Here is a 17,540-nt window from a genome sequence, read left to right on the forward strand (position 1 = left end):
AATGAGATAGTATTTAAAGCTCTTGGAAATTTGCAGCAGGCTGTTTGAAGGTATGCCCACAGCCTCCCCAAGAGGAGCAAAGTCATTACTACTTTGTCTCTAAAAGCTATTTTATTTGTTAAAGGTTCTTCAGTGAACTTTTTGACTTTATAGGAACTGGGAAACCAACAGAAGTGTTTGAAGGGGGACTAACCTCTAAACCAACCTTTGGAACTTGCTTTGCGGTATGCCCCATTTAAGCAAAGCCTCCAGAAATGGTGTTCCAGATCTAGGGTAATAGGAAGAGCCCAGATCATGTTTAGGAGTCTGGAGATGTCAGTGTGGGATCCATTTCCTCAAGGGAGGAACAAGGATAGTGTTCCTTTCCTAAGTGGTATGTGTACACATGAAGGGAGAACACGTGTCAGAGCATTTTGTTAACTCCTTGAATGTCTGGCTTTCTCAGGTGACCGGGACCGGGAATGGGACCAGGACTGGGACCGGGACCGGAATCGGGACTGGGAGCTAGATTGGGAACGGGAGCGGAGAGGCAGAAGCAGAGACCTGGAGTCTCGAGACCGCTGGCCATACACCAGGAATCCCAAAAACAGTAAGTCACACGCTCTGATGTCCCTGATGAGCATGCAGGGTTAGACTGGGCCTCATTCCTTCATGATGCCTTTTCTCTTCCCAGGACTTCCTCAACGGGATCTTTCCCTTCCTCTGATGGAGAAAACAGCTTTTGCGATGGAAAGAGAGCGCAAACGTAGGGACTCCGTGATGGATTATGAGTCAAGATCCCAGGTATGCTTAGGTTTCCTCTCTTTCTGGAAAGGCCATCTTCTTTTCATGGCAGAGATGCCTTTCTTTCCCAAGAGGGTGTGTTCATCTGCTCCCTAGAATCCCTGCTGGGTGTAGGGAGGGGGCAGTTACTCTCTACAAGGAGCCCAGGCCCATCCTCCCCCAGAGGTGGCAAGTGGCTGGGATGACTCCTGCCTATTTTCTCATTTATCCACATAGAGGGAACACTTTTCCACTCAGCATCTGAGTCGTGCTTTGTTCCCTACTGGGCCAGGGAAGCAGAACTATTCTGGAGATCTTTCTGGCCGGCCCACTGTGGGGAGCCAGAGAAGTTTCAAAGCCATACAGCAGACTGGCAAGTGAGAGCAGAGGCTCTGGAGCCAATGAGAGCTGGGTTTGAAGCCCAGCTCTGCCACCTGTTGGGTGTGCAGCCTTGGACCATTTACTTAAACAAGCTGAACCTCAGTTTCCTCTTCTGCAGGATGGATGTGGCGATTGGCTCAGCAGGGCAGCTGGGAGGAGTGAGTGTGATTCATATGTATATATGAAGTGCTTAACATGATGCCTGGCACGTGGTAGGCATAGCCTACCTGTCACCAGTTACAGCAGTAATTTTAAGAGGCAGTGTGCTGGGGAAGTTAGTGAAGGCAAAAAGGACTTGGGATTTGAGCTGACCTTTAAGGAGAAGGGTCACTTATAACATGGCATTGTAAAGGAGAGCCACAGCATGGAAAGGGCTTTGAGAGGAAGAAGGGTAGCTGAGTGCATGGAGCCTGTATCTCTTTTTACTATTAGGGACCTCTCCCAGGTCAGGGAGTACAGTAGTGACTGGGATAAAGTTTCCTGGGCGCCCTGAAAACTTTGAGCCTCACAACAGAGAAGGGCATTCAACAATCCCACAAATAAATGTCCATATAAATACCATATATGACTGCTTATCCAGAGTGCTGTTAAGGAAAAATTGGGAGTTCTAATAAGAAATTGTCATGGGGGTCTTGGTTTGGATTTGAAAGGACATACCTTGAAGGCAGTAACAGTTTGACATCTGAAGGACAGGAATAGTTGGCTAGGTGAAGTGTCAGGGTCGGGACATCCTAGGCGAAGGCTCTGAGGCAGGAACCAAACAAAGGCCAGGTTGGCCAGAACACAGAGAACAAGAGACCCAAGACAGCCTAAGGCATGAGTAGGCCTGGTCGCTGGTTTCCTATAGCCAACCAAAGAGCTCAGCTCTGTCCCCAGTGCACTGAGATACATTAGTAATGATGCCTGCAGTGAGATTTATGAGTTGGGATCAGCTGATGGAGGGCTTTGTATCCTACCCTGAGAGGTCTGTCATTTGTCCTATGTACTAAAGGCAAGCAAGGATCCACAGGTGTGTATGAGAAGGAAGGATGGGTAGTGTCCAGTTATTGAAAGCAGAGCTCCTGCAGCAGCAGAAGGGATATGAAAGAAGGTGGGTGGGGTCAGAGGTGACTCAGTTCCTCCAGCCCAAATGTCCTTGTGCCAGGGAAACAATCTAAGTCTGTGACACACTTAGTTTGTCACTAATTTTGATGCCTTACTTGAAGAAACCAAAGCGACCAAAATTTTAGGAATCTAGACAAAAATACTAAATCATAGACTCTTTCTTAAACTTGATTTTTGGAGGGAAAAAAAGTCTCATTGATACGCATTTGCGATGAATATCAGTGGCTCCCAAGCACTGCTGTGCCAGACGGTAACTAAGTTCTCACTGATATGTGGGGAAATGAGAAATATAAGTGTCCTTATTTTGGGGGTGTTACAATACTCTTATGAAATGAAGATGATAGGAGATTGGTAATTGGCTTTTGTCTTATTTTGCTTTTTAAATGCCCTTCCTTGAGGGGTGCCTGCATGACACAGTTGGTTAAGCGTCCAACTCTTGATTTCAGCTCAGGTCTTGATCTCAGGGTCTTAAGTTCAATCCCTGAGTTGGGCTCCATGCTGGGTGTGGAGCCTACTTAAAAAAAATGCCTGCGCTTGGCACTGAGAAGAGTTGGCTCCATGTCTGTGTCGTCTAAAAGTCTAGAAGCCACTGATTGCTACTAACTCAGTGTGGTAGTAATAGCAGCTGCAGCAGATGTAAATTATATCTTGAGTGTATACACAACAAAATCCTCATCATCTTTTAGCAGTGTCATAAATCTCTGAATCACTTATGTGTGTGGGTCCTGCCGTGACAGTGAAGTGGTTCCACGCTGCTCTCTGCGTGGTGCCCATTCGAGTGTAGCTTGATTGCAGCTTGTGCAAATTTAGATGCCATTTTGGTTATAGATACGAAGTGACCAACGGCTTTAGAGAAGCCCACTTACATAGATTAACTTCAATTTAAATCAGAGCGTCATTTTTCTTTCATAGGAACAATGTAGTTCAAAATTTAACATGCGTTTATTTTACTCAGGCAGATGAAGAGAAGATATGAAAAACAGCCATTCCTTTTTGCCATTATCCTTGGCGGTCTGTCAACACCAGGGTTGGTGACCCTTCTGACTCCCTGTGCCCCCCAAGTTCTTAACCGCATCTGTTTCTCTCCTATTCCCCCAAGTTAGGAGCTGGTTTCTCTCCTCTTGCCAGAAATGCATCCGTGTTCCCACCCATACTTTCCTTCATTGTATAATAAACCAGTGCTGGGACTTAGGAATCACTGTCACAAACCTGAGCATAGCATAGCTTTTGCTCTTGAACTTGCTGTTGGATAGGAGATTGGCACCCAGCAAAAATGATGCAAGTTAGCTTTATGGGGTGGCAGTTATACTGAGTTTGCAGTGCCTCCTGAGCTATGTAGCTTATTTGTTGTTCTAGGAATTCTCAGCCTGGACCTAGAAAGAATTTCATTTTTGAAGCTCTGCTTAGTTTTGGGTGTGGTTTTTGCTTTTTATCACTGGATGTTGGCAGTTGCATAAATGAGGCTTTCCTCTTAAATCCCAGTATATGTGCCTATTTATTTTTCTCCATCGGAGATACACCTAATTGTGCACACACTTTTTTTGCTATATTTCACGTGGCTATAATGCCACTTCCCAGAAAGAAACTGTAATAAATTTAGTATCAAGATATCTTTACATAGTGATTTACATTTTTTTATGTAATTTTTCTTGATGTTTAAACAACACATCACATTGCAGAAAATCCTCACCCACAGTATTGCAAGGCAGGTTGATGCCTAACTCTCCGTTTTACAGATGAAGAACCTGAGGCTCAGAAAGATTTCTGTTCCCAAGGTTGCATGGCTCATAAATGGTACAGTTCTCCTTTGACCCTTGAGTGTTCTCTGGCTCCAAAACCTGCGGGCTTCCCATGGTGCTGTGTCCATCCTTAAGTCTGTCTCCAGGCCTTGGTGAGGTACTCCCTGGGACCATGCTTCCCTGAGACCAGTGACATTCTAGTGCAGCAGTAAGAAAAGGTCCTTTGAGATCCTGCATAGGAGACTCTTCTGAGTAATGCAGGGAATTTTAAAATTATTTTTAAAGATGTAGCCGTGAAAGTGGAAGAGGCAGCTATAAAATGAAGGCATTCCGTATTTAAAGTTACATCTGGGTTATTTGGAACTTGTCCACACCTAGAAGAGCCCACCATGTATCCATGTTGTACATTGAAGGTGAGCACAGGACAGAGTGGGACCGTGGAGGGAGGCTTAAGTCACAGATCCTGACCAGATGGCTGCCGAAACACGTTTTCCTTCTGTCCTTGTATATGCCACACATAATTGATGTTTGGCCTGTTGAAGCTCTCCCCCCCAACCTTTCCTCTGTGTCAAAGTCTTAACACTTAAGGTCCCACCCAAGTCCTTCTATAAAACCCTGAGCTGTCCCTCTACCAAACTTATTTAGCACTGATTATCTGTACCCCACTTTATTGTTTATTGTTCTCTAATTGTTTCATGAGTCTTTTCTCTCCAACCAAATTATAAGCTGCATGAGGGCAAGGAATATGTGTCATACGTCTTTTGGATCTTCCTCAGAGTATAGCGCCAAGGTAGGTACAAAGTAGGTCCGTAGTAAAACTTGCCTTGGATCACTCAGAACCCCAAACACTGTGAGCACTTTCTACATATCTTTGTATGTGTAGCACCCATGTTGCCAGAATTCTTCTCTCTTGGATGCCCGTGGAAAGACTCCATTGAGAGGTCTGTGTTTGGTGTTTTAGGATGCAGTGTCATACCAGGATGTTGTGAACCTGACTGAGGACAGGAAGCCTCAGAACCCGATTCAGGACAACATGGAGAACTATAGGAAGCTGCTCTCTCTGGGTAAGCAGCTGCTTCTGTCAGTTACTCCAGACCTAGTCATTGAAGCTTTTTGTCACCTTATTCTTAAAGATGTGGGATATTAGAGTTGATGTTAATATATTTGAACTAAAGTTCAATAAGGGTAATAAGAAGCCTTTGAAATATTTCAAGGAGAGAAGTAAATGATGAGATTTATGTTTTTGAGAAATCATTCTGGCTTTGGGTGAAGAGTGTATTGTACAAGGTGGAAGAGAATGGGGAGGTATCTCTTGCCACAAGAGTTGGTACTTTTTTCTAGAGAGGTGGCAGTGAAGTTTTTTTTTTTTTTTAAGATTTTATTTATTTATTAGACAGCCAGCGAGAAAGGGAACACAAGCAGGGGGAGTGGGAGAGGAAGAAGCAGGCTTCCCAGCGGAGCAGGGAGCCCGATGCGGGGCTTGATCCCAGGACTCTTGAGATCACGCCCTGAGCCAAAGGCAGACGCTTGAGCCACCCAGGCACCCCTGCAGTGAAGATTTTTAAATACACATGTAGAATGGGATCCTGAGTTCCCGTTTGGACTGTCCTCAGTGTCATCTAGCTCCAGTCATAGTGGGCAATTGGCTGTGCAGGTCTAACGCTGGGGGGAGAGAGCCGTGCAAGGCAGTGGAGCCTTGGAGAGCTCTGGTGTTCAGAGAACAGCTGGAGAAAAGAGTCAAGGAAGAAGAGAACCATGGCAGGTAGTGAAAAAGAGGGTGTCAGGATTTAAAAGGCGGTTATGAAAGGGTGAAGAATAAAAAGGTTGCACTGGGTTTAAGGACATGGGTGGTCTCTGTACAGATTTCTAGGGGGAGTCAGGAGAATTAGTTAAAATTCAGGGCGTGATCCCGGCGTTGTGGGATCGAGCCCCACATCAGGCTCCTCTGCTGGGAGCCTGCTTCTTCCTCTCCCACTCCCTCTGCTTGTGTTCCCTCTCTCGCTGGCTGTCTCTATCTCTGTCAAATAAATAAATAAAATCTTTAAAAAAAAATTCAGGCTAGAATGGGCTGAGAAGTGGACAGTAAGGATGTGGGACTGCACATAGAAGACGTTCGAGGAGTTGGGTATGGGCTATCTCCTGTTTAGTGATTTGTAGGAAGGTAGACACCATCTTATGGTGATGAGTCTTGTACCCAACTTCACTATATAAGCTATAAGTCATATTATTTTTGTGAACAGGGGTTCAGCTTGCTGAAGACGACGGCCACTCCCACATGACACAAGGGCATTCATCGAGGTCAAAGAGAAGTGCCTACCCGAGCACCAGTCGAGGTAAGCACTAGGCAGATCACAGCTAGTGGCCACTTTAGGTAGTGAGATGGGAGCTGTCTGTACGTATTGGTAAATCTCTTACATTTTATATTCACGCTGTCATCTCAGAAGTCCCACTGTTATTTCTCACACATACAGGGACTAGGGAGTATTTATATTTGGGGTTTCTTTTCAGGTCTAAAAACCATGCCTGAAACCAAAAAGTCGACCCATCGGCGGGGAATTTGTGAAGATGAATCTTCCCACGGGGTGATAATGGAAAAATTCATCAAGGATGTTTCACGCAATTCCAAATCGGGAAGGGCCAGGGAATCTAATGATCGGTCGCAGAGGTTCCCTAGAAGGCCAGATAGTGATTGGAAAGAAGTTTCATTCAACAAGAGGGAGTCGGTGATTCAGGAGAGGGGCTATGAAGGGAATGCCTTTGGGGGAAGCTATAATTTTAACTCGAGTCTTGTTTCCAAAAAGAGAGTTCTTGAAAGAAAAAGGCGCTATCAGTTTGACACTGATGGGAAGGGCTCCGTTCATGAGCAGAAAGGCTATGCAAGGAAGAGACCTTTTGAATGTAGTGAAATGAGAAAAGCCATGAGCATGAGCAGCCTTAGCGCCCCCTCCTTCACCGAGTCGCACCCACTTGATTTTGGGGCAATGCCCTATGTGTGTGATGAGTGTGGGAGGTCTTTCAGTGTGATTTCAGAATTTGTTGAACATCAGATCATGCATACTAGAGAGAATCTGTATGAGTATGGTGAATCATTTATTCATAGTGTGGCTGTCAGTGAGGTTCAGAAAAGTCAGGCTGGGGGGAAACGCTTTGAATGTAAGGAGTGTGGGGAAACCTTCAATAAGAGTGCCGCTCTTGCCGAACATCGGAAAATTCATGCTAGAGAGCATCTTGCAGAATGTAATGACGAGGAGTATGAGGAGCCCTTCATGCCTAGCCCAACCTTCAGAGAGCTTCAGAAAATATATGGAAAAGATAAATTCTATGAATGTAAGGTATGTAAGGAAACCTTCCTTCATAGTTCTGCCCTGATTGACCACCAGAAAACCCATGGTAGAGATGACAAAGATAATGAGCATGGGGAAGCCTTTAAACCTAGCCCACCCCTTAATGAGCTTCAGAAAATGTATGGTAAAGAGAAAATGTATGAATGTAAGGTGTGTGGGGAGACCTTCCATCATAGCTCATCCCTGAAAGAACATCAGAAGACCCATACTAGAGGAAACCTATTTGAAAATAAGGGTAAAGTGTGCGAGGAAACCTTTATTCCTGGTCAGTCCCTTAAAAGGCGTCAGAAATCTTACTCAAAAGAGAAGCTCTATGACTTTAAAGATGGTGGGGATGCCTTTAGGCAAAGCTCGGACCTCAGTGAGCATCAGAAAATTCATTCTCGAAAGAACCTCTTTGAAGGCAGGGGATACGAGAAGTCTGTCATTCATAGCGTGCCCTTCACTGAATCTCAGAAGAGTCATACTATAACAAGACCACCTGAAAATGAGGAGAATGAGAAGGCATTCACCATCAGCTCTAACCCTGATGACAACCAGAAGATTCCTGCTAAAGAAAATGCCTGTGAGAGGAAACCATATGAGAGGTCTGTTATTCATAGCTTAGCCTTTGCTAAAGCTCAGAAAAGTCATAGTGCAGTAGGGCCGAGTAAACCACAAGTGATTGCAGAGTCTACCATTCAGAGCTCAGGTGTTACTGAACATCAGAAAGTCCCTGCTGGAGAGAATTCCGAAGGAAAGAAATATGAGAGGTCTGTTATCCATAGCTTAGCTGCTTTCAAACCTCCCAAAAATTGCAATGGAAATGAAGTCATTGAATGTGATGAAAAGGGAGAATCTTCCACTTACAGTTCAGACCTTCGTGATAAGCAACAGAAAACTCCTGCCAGAGAGAACGCTTATGAAGGGGCTAAGAGTAACAACTACAAGGACTCTGTTATACAAAGCGTATCTCGTATCGAACCTCAGAAAAGTCTTACTAGTCAGGGGTCCAGTGAGTCGTCTATTCCCAGCTCAAATGTCCGCGAACATCAGAAGGCTCGTGCTAAGAAAAAAAACATTGAGCGTAGGAACTATGAGACCTCTGTAATTCACTCCCTACGTTTTGGTGAACCTCAAACATTTCGCCCTAGAGAGAAGTTCTATGAATGTCCAGAGTGTGGAGAATCCTTTGTTCGTAGCTCCGACCTCACTGAGCATCAGAAGATTCATGATAGAAAGAAACCTTCTGGAAGTAAAAACTATGAACGATCTGTAATTCGCAGCTTAGCCTCTACCGACCCTCAGACAAGTTACGCTGAACAAGCACAGACAAGTTACGCGGAACATCCCGCGCAGATGAGATACTCTGAACAGCCAGCACAGACGAGTTACGCTAAACAGCCAGCACAGACGAGTTACGCTAAACAGCCAGCACAGGCGAGTTACGCTAAACAGCCAGCACAGACAAGTTACATTGCACACCCAGTGCAGATAAGTTACTCTGAACACCCAATGCAGCTGAGTTACACTAAACCAGCACAGATGAATTACACTAAACCAGCACAGATGAGTTACACCGAGGAGCAGGCACAGACGAGTTATGCTGAACAGCAAGTGCGCAACAAATGTAAGGAGTGTGGGGAATGCTTTGCCACCATTGAAGAGCTTGGTGCGCATCAGAAAATCTATGCCCGAGAAGAATTCCATGGTCGGAAGCTCTTTGGAAACTCTGTTATTCAGGGCATAGGCCTCGATGGGCCTCGGCAGGTAGAGCCTCGGCAAGAAGAGCCTCGGCAGGATGAGCCAGATGAGCGGGACGAGCAGGATGAGCCTGAAGACACAATCTATGGATGTAAGGACTGTGGGCTGGGCTTTGCAGATCGTGCAGACCTTAAGGATCATCAGAAGGTTCATGGCAGAGAGTATCTCATCGATAGTCGGGAGTACACACATTCTGTAATCCATACCCATTCTGTCAGCGAATATCAGAAAGATTATATTGGAGAGCAGCTCTATGAATGCCCTGCATGTGGGGAATCTTTTGTTCATAGCTCATTCCTTTTTGAGCATCAGAAAATCCATGAGCAAGATCAATTCTTTGGCCATAGAAGGTATGATGAGCCTTTTATGCAACCCTTGGTCATTAACCCACGGAGGCCTCGTGCCCCACAGAAGAATCCTCCTGCAGGAACATCCCTTCAATGCCACGTGTGTGGACAAGACTTCATTCATGGCTCTGTCCTTAGTGAACATATGAGAATTCATACTGGAGAGGATTTGCCGGAGCAGGGCCAGAGAAGTGAAGATGCAGTCAGTCCAGGCTTAGCCCTTACTGAGTTTCAGAGAAGTCAAACTGAAGAGAAACACTATGAATGTAAAACATGTGGAGAATCCTTCCTCAATCAGTCAGACCTTAGGGAGCACATGAGAATTCATGAGAAGGATGAGCCTTATGATTATGGGGCCTCCTTCGTTCACACCTCATTTCTTACTGAGCCCCCCAAAAGAGATTCACCATTCTATGAATGCAAGGACTGTGGGAAGTCCTTCATTCATAACACAGTTCTCACTAAACATCAGAAGCTTCATCTCGAAGAAGAAGAAGAAGAAGGAGCCCAGGAGGTTGAAGCCAATGTCCTTGTTCCACGAGAAGTTCTGAGGATCCAGGGATCAAATGTAGAAGCTGCTGAGCCAGAGGTGGAGGCTGCTGAGCCAGAGGTGGAGGCTGCTGAGCCTAATGTGGAGGCTGCTGAGCCCAATGGAGAGGCTGAAGGGCCAGATGGGGAGGCTGCAGAGCCAAATGGGGAGGCCGAACAGCCCAACGGAGAGGCTGAACAGCCCAATGGAGATGCTGATGAACCAGATGGTGCAGGGATTGAAGACCCAGAAGAAAGAGCTGAAGAGCCAGAGGGAAAGGCTGAAGAGCCAGAGGGAGATGCTGATGAGCCAGATGGGGCAGGGATCGAAGACCCAGAAGAAGAAGGTGAAGATCAAGAGATTCAAGTTGAAGAACCATACTATGACTGTAGGGAATGTGGAGAAACCTTCACTTCCAACTCAGCCTATGGTGAGCACCTGAAAACCCATGCCAGGGTGATAATATTTGAGCCTGGAAATGTCTATGGGGAAAGCTCACGCTACACTGAACATGCCAGCACCAGCACTAGTGACAACGATAGGGCCGATGACAAGTACTTCAAATGTGATGTCTGTGGGCAGCTTTTCACTGATCGCCTATCCCTTGCTAGACACCAGAATACTCACACCGGCTGAGAACACAAGTACAAAGGTTAGGAAACCTTCATTTAGAACTTGACCCCTACTAAATCAGAGACTTCAAACCAATCCATAATAATGTCAGAAGGAAACTTACCTTGGCATGTACACACCTGACTTTTAATATCAGACAACACAGACTAAAAAGAGACCAAAGGTGGAAACTCCTTTGGTTTTAGCTCTCCCCCATCACACATCGGTGTATGCATGTGGGAAAGCTATAGCACATACCTTTCATCTGAGTAATCTATTGAGGGAAAATCCTAGAAGTTTTTGAGATTACAGAAATAGCCCCAGTCAAATGTAAATGACACTTCTGTAGCCTATATATAATGTTCCCTGCAATGTATATAAAATAGCATATCATAGCAAAACAGTAATCACATATATTTGGATTTAATATACAATTACAGTTTACTGTGCAGAGGTACCTTACCTGGTACTGATTTTTTTTTTTTTTTTTTTTGGAGGAGGAAGAGAGCAACAAATTAGAATATATTTCTAAGTATCTTAGAGTCTGAGAAAGACTTAATTGTGCATTATTTGAACCCCATCAGTATCGTTTTGAGTAATTGTGTATTGTTCCTTACCGTTAAGTATTCCTATAAAAGTCTAAGCATGAAAGGTAAAATGTCTTTTATTCTTTGCTGTTTGAAAAGAGAAGTACTTGGAACTTCCTTTTCAGCCTTTTTGTCTACACCAACACTTTGGAACCTAATGCTGTGTAAGCCTTTACAATATGTGGATTGGCCTTTTGTGACCCAAAGTGATTGGTTGACACCTTGTACCTTGCAGTGATTCTCATGCAAAAATATTACAAGGTTTTTTTTTTAACCAACTTGATGTGTGTTTGATAGTGAATTTATAAAAGCCGAAGCTTTTCCCTATAAATCTTATGCTTTTGCCTTTAAAGAGTGGGTTGTAACCATCACTAGATCACAGTAGTGCCTACTGATGATTGAGAAGCAGAGGGAGAGGCTTTCATGTTGTAAATAAGGATGCAGGCTTACAATTTCCATCACTTCCTTTGTGTGCTTCCTGCCTTAAGTGACAAGTAGCAGTGTGGCTTCATTAGTATTATATGGCCACAAGTCAGTTTGCACCCTGGGTGCCCAGGAGCTAGTATCCTTAGAGCTTTCTATCGCTTAATTCTTGTCTTCACCTGTCTGACCCTCCACCCCATGTCTAACTTGCATTTTAAAAATTAAAAAAAAAAAAAAAAAGCTTTCTTTACAGTCAACTTAAGCTTAACATGGACTCAGGTTCCCCAGCAGCCTTAATTTGTTTCCTTACCATCTGTTCCTCCCTCTTTCAGCCCTTCTAAGTATTTCCGAGCTATCCATTAGTGTCATATATGTCTGATCACCTCAGTTTTCCACTTAATCAAAAATTGACCTCATAGCTTGAGGTTTCCTGTGTCCTGTTCTGTGGACCACCTGTGCTCCTTTTGCTTCCCCTCCTCTTGCATAATGACTATTAAATTTTTTGGCTTTGAGTTGGCTGGAAAAAAAAAATTAAAAAAAAATTTTAAAGTGGATCTGTAGATTAAGTGAGCAAAAAATAACAGCAGATAATTTGAGCAAGCAAAATTAATATACCTGCTGGGGGAACGTGTCTAAATCTCACTCTCCTAGATCCGCATGGTTGGGGCTCTGAGAGTGTATGTCAGAGCTGCAGGGAATGCCAAAGTCAAGGGAGGTTGTAGTGTTGAAAGCATGAAGCAGAAATGAGGAAGCCAAAGAAGGGAGTCCTGATACATCACCAGATCTAGGAGGGTAAGGAAGCAGACAGAAGGAAACATGGGAAGCAAGGCTTAGAAGGCCAGGTTGGTGGGAATGAATTGAGCAGGATGTCCTGGGCAGTTAAGAAGGGGCCTTTTCGGTGTAGGTGAGGGCCAGCTGCATAGAAAGACCTGAGGTTGGAATGGACATCCAAGGAGCATTGAGGCCCCACATCACAGGAGGACCCTTTAGATGGGAACCAGCATTGATGTTATTGGGGTGAATTTGGGTTTATCGCTGTTGGCAGCATTAACTTGCCAAATGTCAGGGTGCCCATTCCAACCTTATGTTAGTGAAAAATTAAGAACAACATAAATGCCAAACAGTAGGAGAATGATTACGTGAAGGTACCCATGGACTGTCATGCAGCTGTTTAAAAATGATAATCATGAAGAGTTATGTAGCAACGTGGAAATATATTTACGGAATATTGAGTGGAAAAAGCAGGACACAGAATTATATTTATACTACAGTTATAAGTGATTAAAAATGTATGCTTATAGTCAAAAGCTGTTGTGTTGTTGTTGCTGTTGTAGGCTTATAGTTGAGCATTATTTTCTTAAATTCTTTGAATGTTCTTTATGGTAGTGTTAACTAAAAAGTTTATAATCACCTTTCCATTGTGAACATAATTTGAACTCATTATCAGACACTTGGAAAATACAGAAAAGTGGAGGAAAAAATCCATATTCCAACCATCCAAAGACAGATATACTCTTCAACATCTCATTTATTCTTGTTTCTGTGCACAGGTTTATGATTATAACTGTGTCAAAATGTGTTTTCAAAATAGCCGTTATGTTATCTTTGTGGAATTATGGTTAAATACTTTCATCTTAATGTCTTCAAATGTTCCTTATAATAGTGTTCTGATAACAAAGTTTATTATGTGTGTTTACATTACAAGCATAATACATACCCAGAGGAAAAATTGGAAAATACACTAAATTAGAAAAAAGAAAAAAGTCACCCATATTCCCAATACACAACAACTACTGTTAACATCTTGATCTGTTTCCTCCGTCTTGTGTTAGTGCACAAGCTTGTGATTATAACAGTGTTAAATATGTATGCATAAAGTCTAAAATGAAAAAAATACAGAAAATAATTAAAATAGTGTTGTCATTGTGGGATTATGGTTAAATATATTGTCTCAAATACCTTTGGTGTTTTGGTATTAAATCTTATGTCTGTATTTCTCCATTACAAATATAATACATACTCATAGGAAACTTTGGAAAATTCAGTAAACTGGAAGAAAAGAAATTCACCCATATTCCCAACACCCAGCAACAATTGCTGTTAACATCTTGATCTGTGCACCAGTCTATGATAATTAGGATGTTAATGATAAGTATACATAAAGTCAAAGATGGGAAGAAATATGGAAAACAGTTAAATAGTTGTGTGGTTGTTGTGGGATTATGGTTATTTTGTCTTGGTTTCCTCGAATGGTCTTTATCATAGTGTTTTGGTAATCCACCTCTATCACATATATTTCCATTATAAACACTGTATGTGTTCATCATAGAAACTTTGAAGTTGCAGAAATGTAGAAGAGAAACTCACCCATATTTTCACCATCCAAAGACTGTGGTTAACATCTTGATATACTTTCTTCATCTTGTTTCTGTGCACAGCTTTTTGGTTTGATAATATGGTTGTGGTTGTTCTATCTATCTGTAATAGTGTCAACAATAAAAATAAAGTTAAAAATAAGATATTTGTCAGTCTCTTCTTTTGTCCATTTTAAGTGTTTGGGGTTGGTAATACAGTTTTTCTTACAACTCTAAATCCAAAAGCTTAGTGCCTCCTTAGGCCTTTAAGTTTGGCTTACAAGTCTTACTACATTTTTAAGTATTTGTCTCAACAATTACTTCTAAGAGATATTTTAAATACTACAGGATTCCACATTTTTAAATGTACTTCTATATATTCCAGTAGTGTTTTTAGATTTGATAATAAACACTAGTTATTTGAGTCAGCATTTTTAATTTTTAATCTCAAACACAAGATTCTCTCAAGGAAAAAAAATACAAACAAGAGTGATCCCTTAACATAAAAATGTTGATACTATGGTTTTGACAGCACAAGCAGGGGGAGCAGCAGGCATAGGCAGAGGGAGAAAGAAGCAGGCCCACTCAGCTGCCCACTGAGCAGGAAGTGCCACGTGGGTCTCAATACAAGGACTCTGAGATCATGACCTGAGTCAAAAGCAGATGCTTAACTGACTGAGCCACCCAGGTGCCCCTAGAATCTCTTTAAAGTGTCTACTCCTAACTCTTCCTTGAGGTTAATAGTTTTCAGGGGAGTCATTTCCCTTATTTTAATCTGACTTTGCCACCTGAAACCTCTCATGCAATTTGATACGGTATGATCCCAGGTAAATTGAGAGGTAATTTTTAAACATGTCTGTAATTCCATTATGATCAGAGATTTTTGGCCAGGTTGCTAATTGGATCACTGTTAGCTACAACTGTGGTTTGCATCATACCCAATTTGGAATTGCTGTGTCCTTGACTCTAGGACACAAAGGAGGTGTTTATATACTTGACCCCTTCGAATCTGCATGTCACATGACTGGATTCTACTCCTTGGGCTATAAAAATGTGGTTTTCATTTAATTCTAACTACTCTGGAATTTGACAGTGGCAGAGTCCCGGGTTCTTTCATATTATTAGAAATTATTTATATTAAAATGAAAGCCCATCGAATTATGGTTATCTCTTGTGATGTCTGACTCCCTGAGACAGACCCCTCTATGCTGAGGGGTATCAGCGTAGTTCAGGGTAAGAGGGCCAGTTCTCGTAAGATTGATTTCCTGAAGAGTATATTACAAAAGGAAGTAGAGGAAGGGAATTAAGTGAAGGTCATTTGGGGTTGCCTGACAAACACTTTCATTCTTTAGGAATGCCTCCACCATGTGTCAGTTGTAGAGGTAACCATGCCCCAGCCACCATGTTTATGCCAATAAATTTGACTCCCCCTTGGTCTCAGCTGATTGGCGCTCTTGGGCTCCCATTGTGCAGTCCGACTCAGACTAAGGACTACCTGAGAGGTCATAGGTTGGGGCTGGGTGTGCTGATGCACAAACAGGTCTGGAATAAGGTCATATCGTTGGGGGGAAGCTTGGCTCCTGGCCCCCTCACCCACCCTAGGACCTTGTGGATCCTGGCTGAATTGCCCACTTTTGGGTTTCCTAAGAACTCCTGTATCTTTAACCTTCCTTTCACATGAGCTGGCTTTGTTACTGAGGCAGTTTTTGCTGTTTTTACCAAGAAAAAAATCCCTTCCCCTTTCTGGAGACTACTCCATTTTGTGGGAATGCCATAGTGCCCTGCCCCTACCTCAACCAAAGGCTGATACCGGTGCCTGTTGGGCTCCCTGAGCAGAAGGACACACTCAGAGGTCATTCCAATGGTAGCACTGACTGTTATTAGTTCCTGTACAGATAGAGCTGTTTTGGTAACTGTCCTTCTTGAGGACTGACTGTTTAGTTTTTCCTTTGATTCTCTGGGCTACCCAGTATCCATCCGATCTATTCATTATTTGCTTTACTTGGCCAGCGTTAGTTACTTGCAACCCAAAAGAGCCCTGATAGAGAAGTTAATACCAGAGAATGGGTTGGAGATGATAAACCTGAGGGAAATGTGAGATACTTTGAATTCAGTGTTGGGCCTTGGGTGGAAAACTACAAGACCAAGGCATGTGGTAGTAAAATATCTAAATATCGGTTGTGGTTGGCCTTCTGGAGTCAACTGCTTCCTGTGGTGAAGGGTTTATTAGCTGTCATCATAGACAAATTCAGAAATTATGAGTGTCAGTATCAAGGTAAAGAAGGTTTTCTATAAACACCTTGATCCTGCAGGTCACTGACTTACTCAGCTAAATTGATACAAATACAGTCCTGCTGTATTTGTAACATGAAAAGTTTGGGTGGCCCTAGGGAAACAGAATTGTGGCATTTGGAATGATGGTATGTAGGAGACTTGGAAAGATTGAGACAACTGAAGCTCCAACCGCTTTGAGACACTCCTCATTTTATCACCTCCCTCCTGCACAAGAGAAAGTTGATGGGGTGCCTGTAGGGGGGAAGCAGTTGAAATGCTCTATGATCTCCATGGTGATGAGAGGAAACTGAGTGTTTAAAAGGGGACCACTTCTCATAGGAGACATGGCTGATGTAATGCAGTCCTATGGGGAGTGATGCCCACACAGAAACTTGGGTGTGATGCCCCCCAAATTATTTATATGACAAAATAAGCTAAAATGTAGGTCCAAAAGAGGTGGACGAGGGCCACCCTACTGGAGTCACAACCTCCTTGAGTCAGTTTATAGACGCTTAAGGCAGAGACCTTTGAGGAAGGACTCTGCTATGTCCGACACTTCTGCCTTCTACCCAGCAAAGGGACCTTCAGCCTTTTACATAGATTATCCATTTGTTGACAAAGAAAACCTCCAAGGACTAGTGGATGCTGCACCTAAACAAACGAATTATTGGGGATCAGATCACTGGCAACTTGGAGAACAATTAAAAATATAACATGCTGTGGTCAAGCCAGCTGCTGAGAACTGGGCTCTGCACATCTTAATTACACCGTCCAAATTCTTCACTTGGTTTAAGTCAGTCCTCCCCTGGGAAGGCATGAATGAGAAAGAAGCCAGGACTGGTTCTATACCCACCCCACACCAGCCAGAAATCTGGGGGCAGTCGTATCACACTGAGCCCCTTTTATCATTGAAAGAGCAATGTTTTACCCTCAGTGGAACAGAAACTTGTTCTGGGTTTAGACTTTCCTTTCTCTGCCCACCCACCTCTTCTCAGCATCTGTGGGCTTGTGCATGCTTCATGCACCACTTTTGTACTATGTGGAGCAGTCACCAATCACAATAGTGCTACATAACAACCAACCTTGAAACCTGAATAACACACAATAAATATTTGTTTCTCATACATCTAGGATCAGCTCAGGACTGGCTAGGAGGCTCTGCTTATCTTAGCTGGGCTTGTTCTCTTGCCTGGGGCTTGGCTGGCTGTCAGCTAACGTAGGCTAGTTAGAGTTGGGAGCGGGAGGCTCTCAGCTACATGTCTGTTATCCTCCTGAGACTAGTGAACTACCTCCTTACGGTATAGCAGAAGTGTAAGTCAAAATAATCATCTTTAAAAAGCT

At 43.3% G+C, this 17,540-nt stretch overlaps 1 protein-coding gene across 11 annotated transcripts in view; it reads left to right on the top strand.

The window, feature by feature from the left end:
* PEG3 (paternally expressed 3) overlaps window positions 1-14,088 on the top strand; it is a 33,810-nt gene extending 19,722 nt beyond the window's left edge. For all 11 annotated transcript variants that reach the window (XM_048224081.2, XM_048224083.2, XM_048224078.2 and 8 more), the window contains 5 exons: window positions 446-589; window positions 674-783; window positions 4,948-5,050; window positions 6,227-6,319; window positions 6,495-14,088. In XM_048224081.2, coding sequence (XP_048080038.1) covers window positions 446-589; window positions 674-783; window positions 4,948-5,050; window positions 6,227-6,319; window positions 6,495-10,585 — 4,541 coding nt within the window. In that variant the 3' untranslated portion in view covers window positions 10,586-14,088. The remainder of the gene's footprint in view (window positions 1-445; window positions 590-673; window positions 784-4,947; window positions 5,051-6,226; window positions 6,320-6,494) is intronic.
* Window positions 14,089-17,540: the final 3,452 nt, after the last annotated feature.

Source organism: Ursus arctos, unplaced genomic scaffold (assembly GCF_023065955.2).
Source record: "Ursus arctos isolate Adak ecotype North America unplaced genomic scaffold, UrsArc2.0 scaffold_19, whole genome shotgun sequence".
Lineage (NCBI taxonomy): Eukaryota > Metazoa > Chordata > Mammalia > Carnivora > Ursidae > Ursus > Ursus arctos.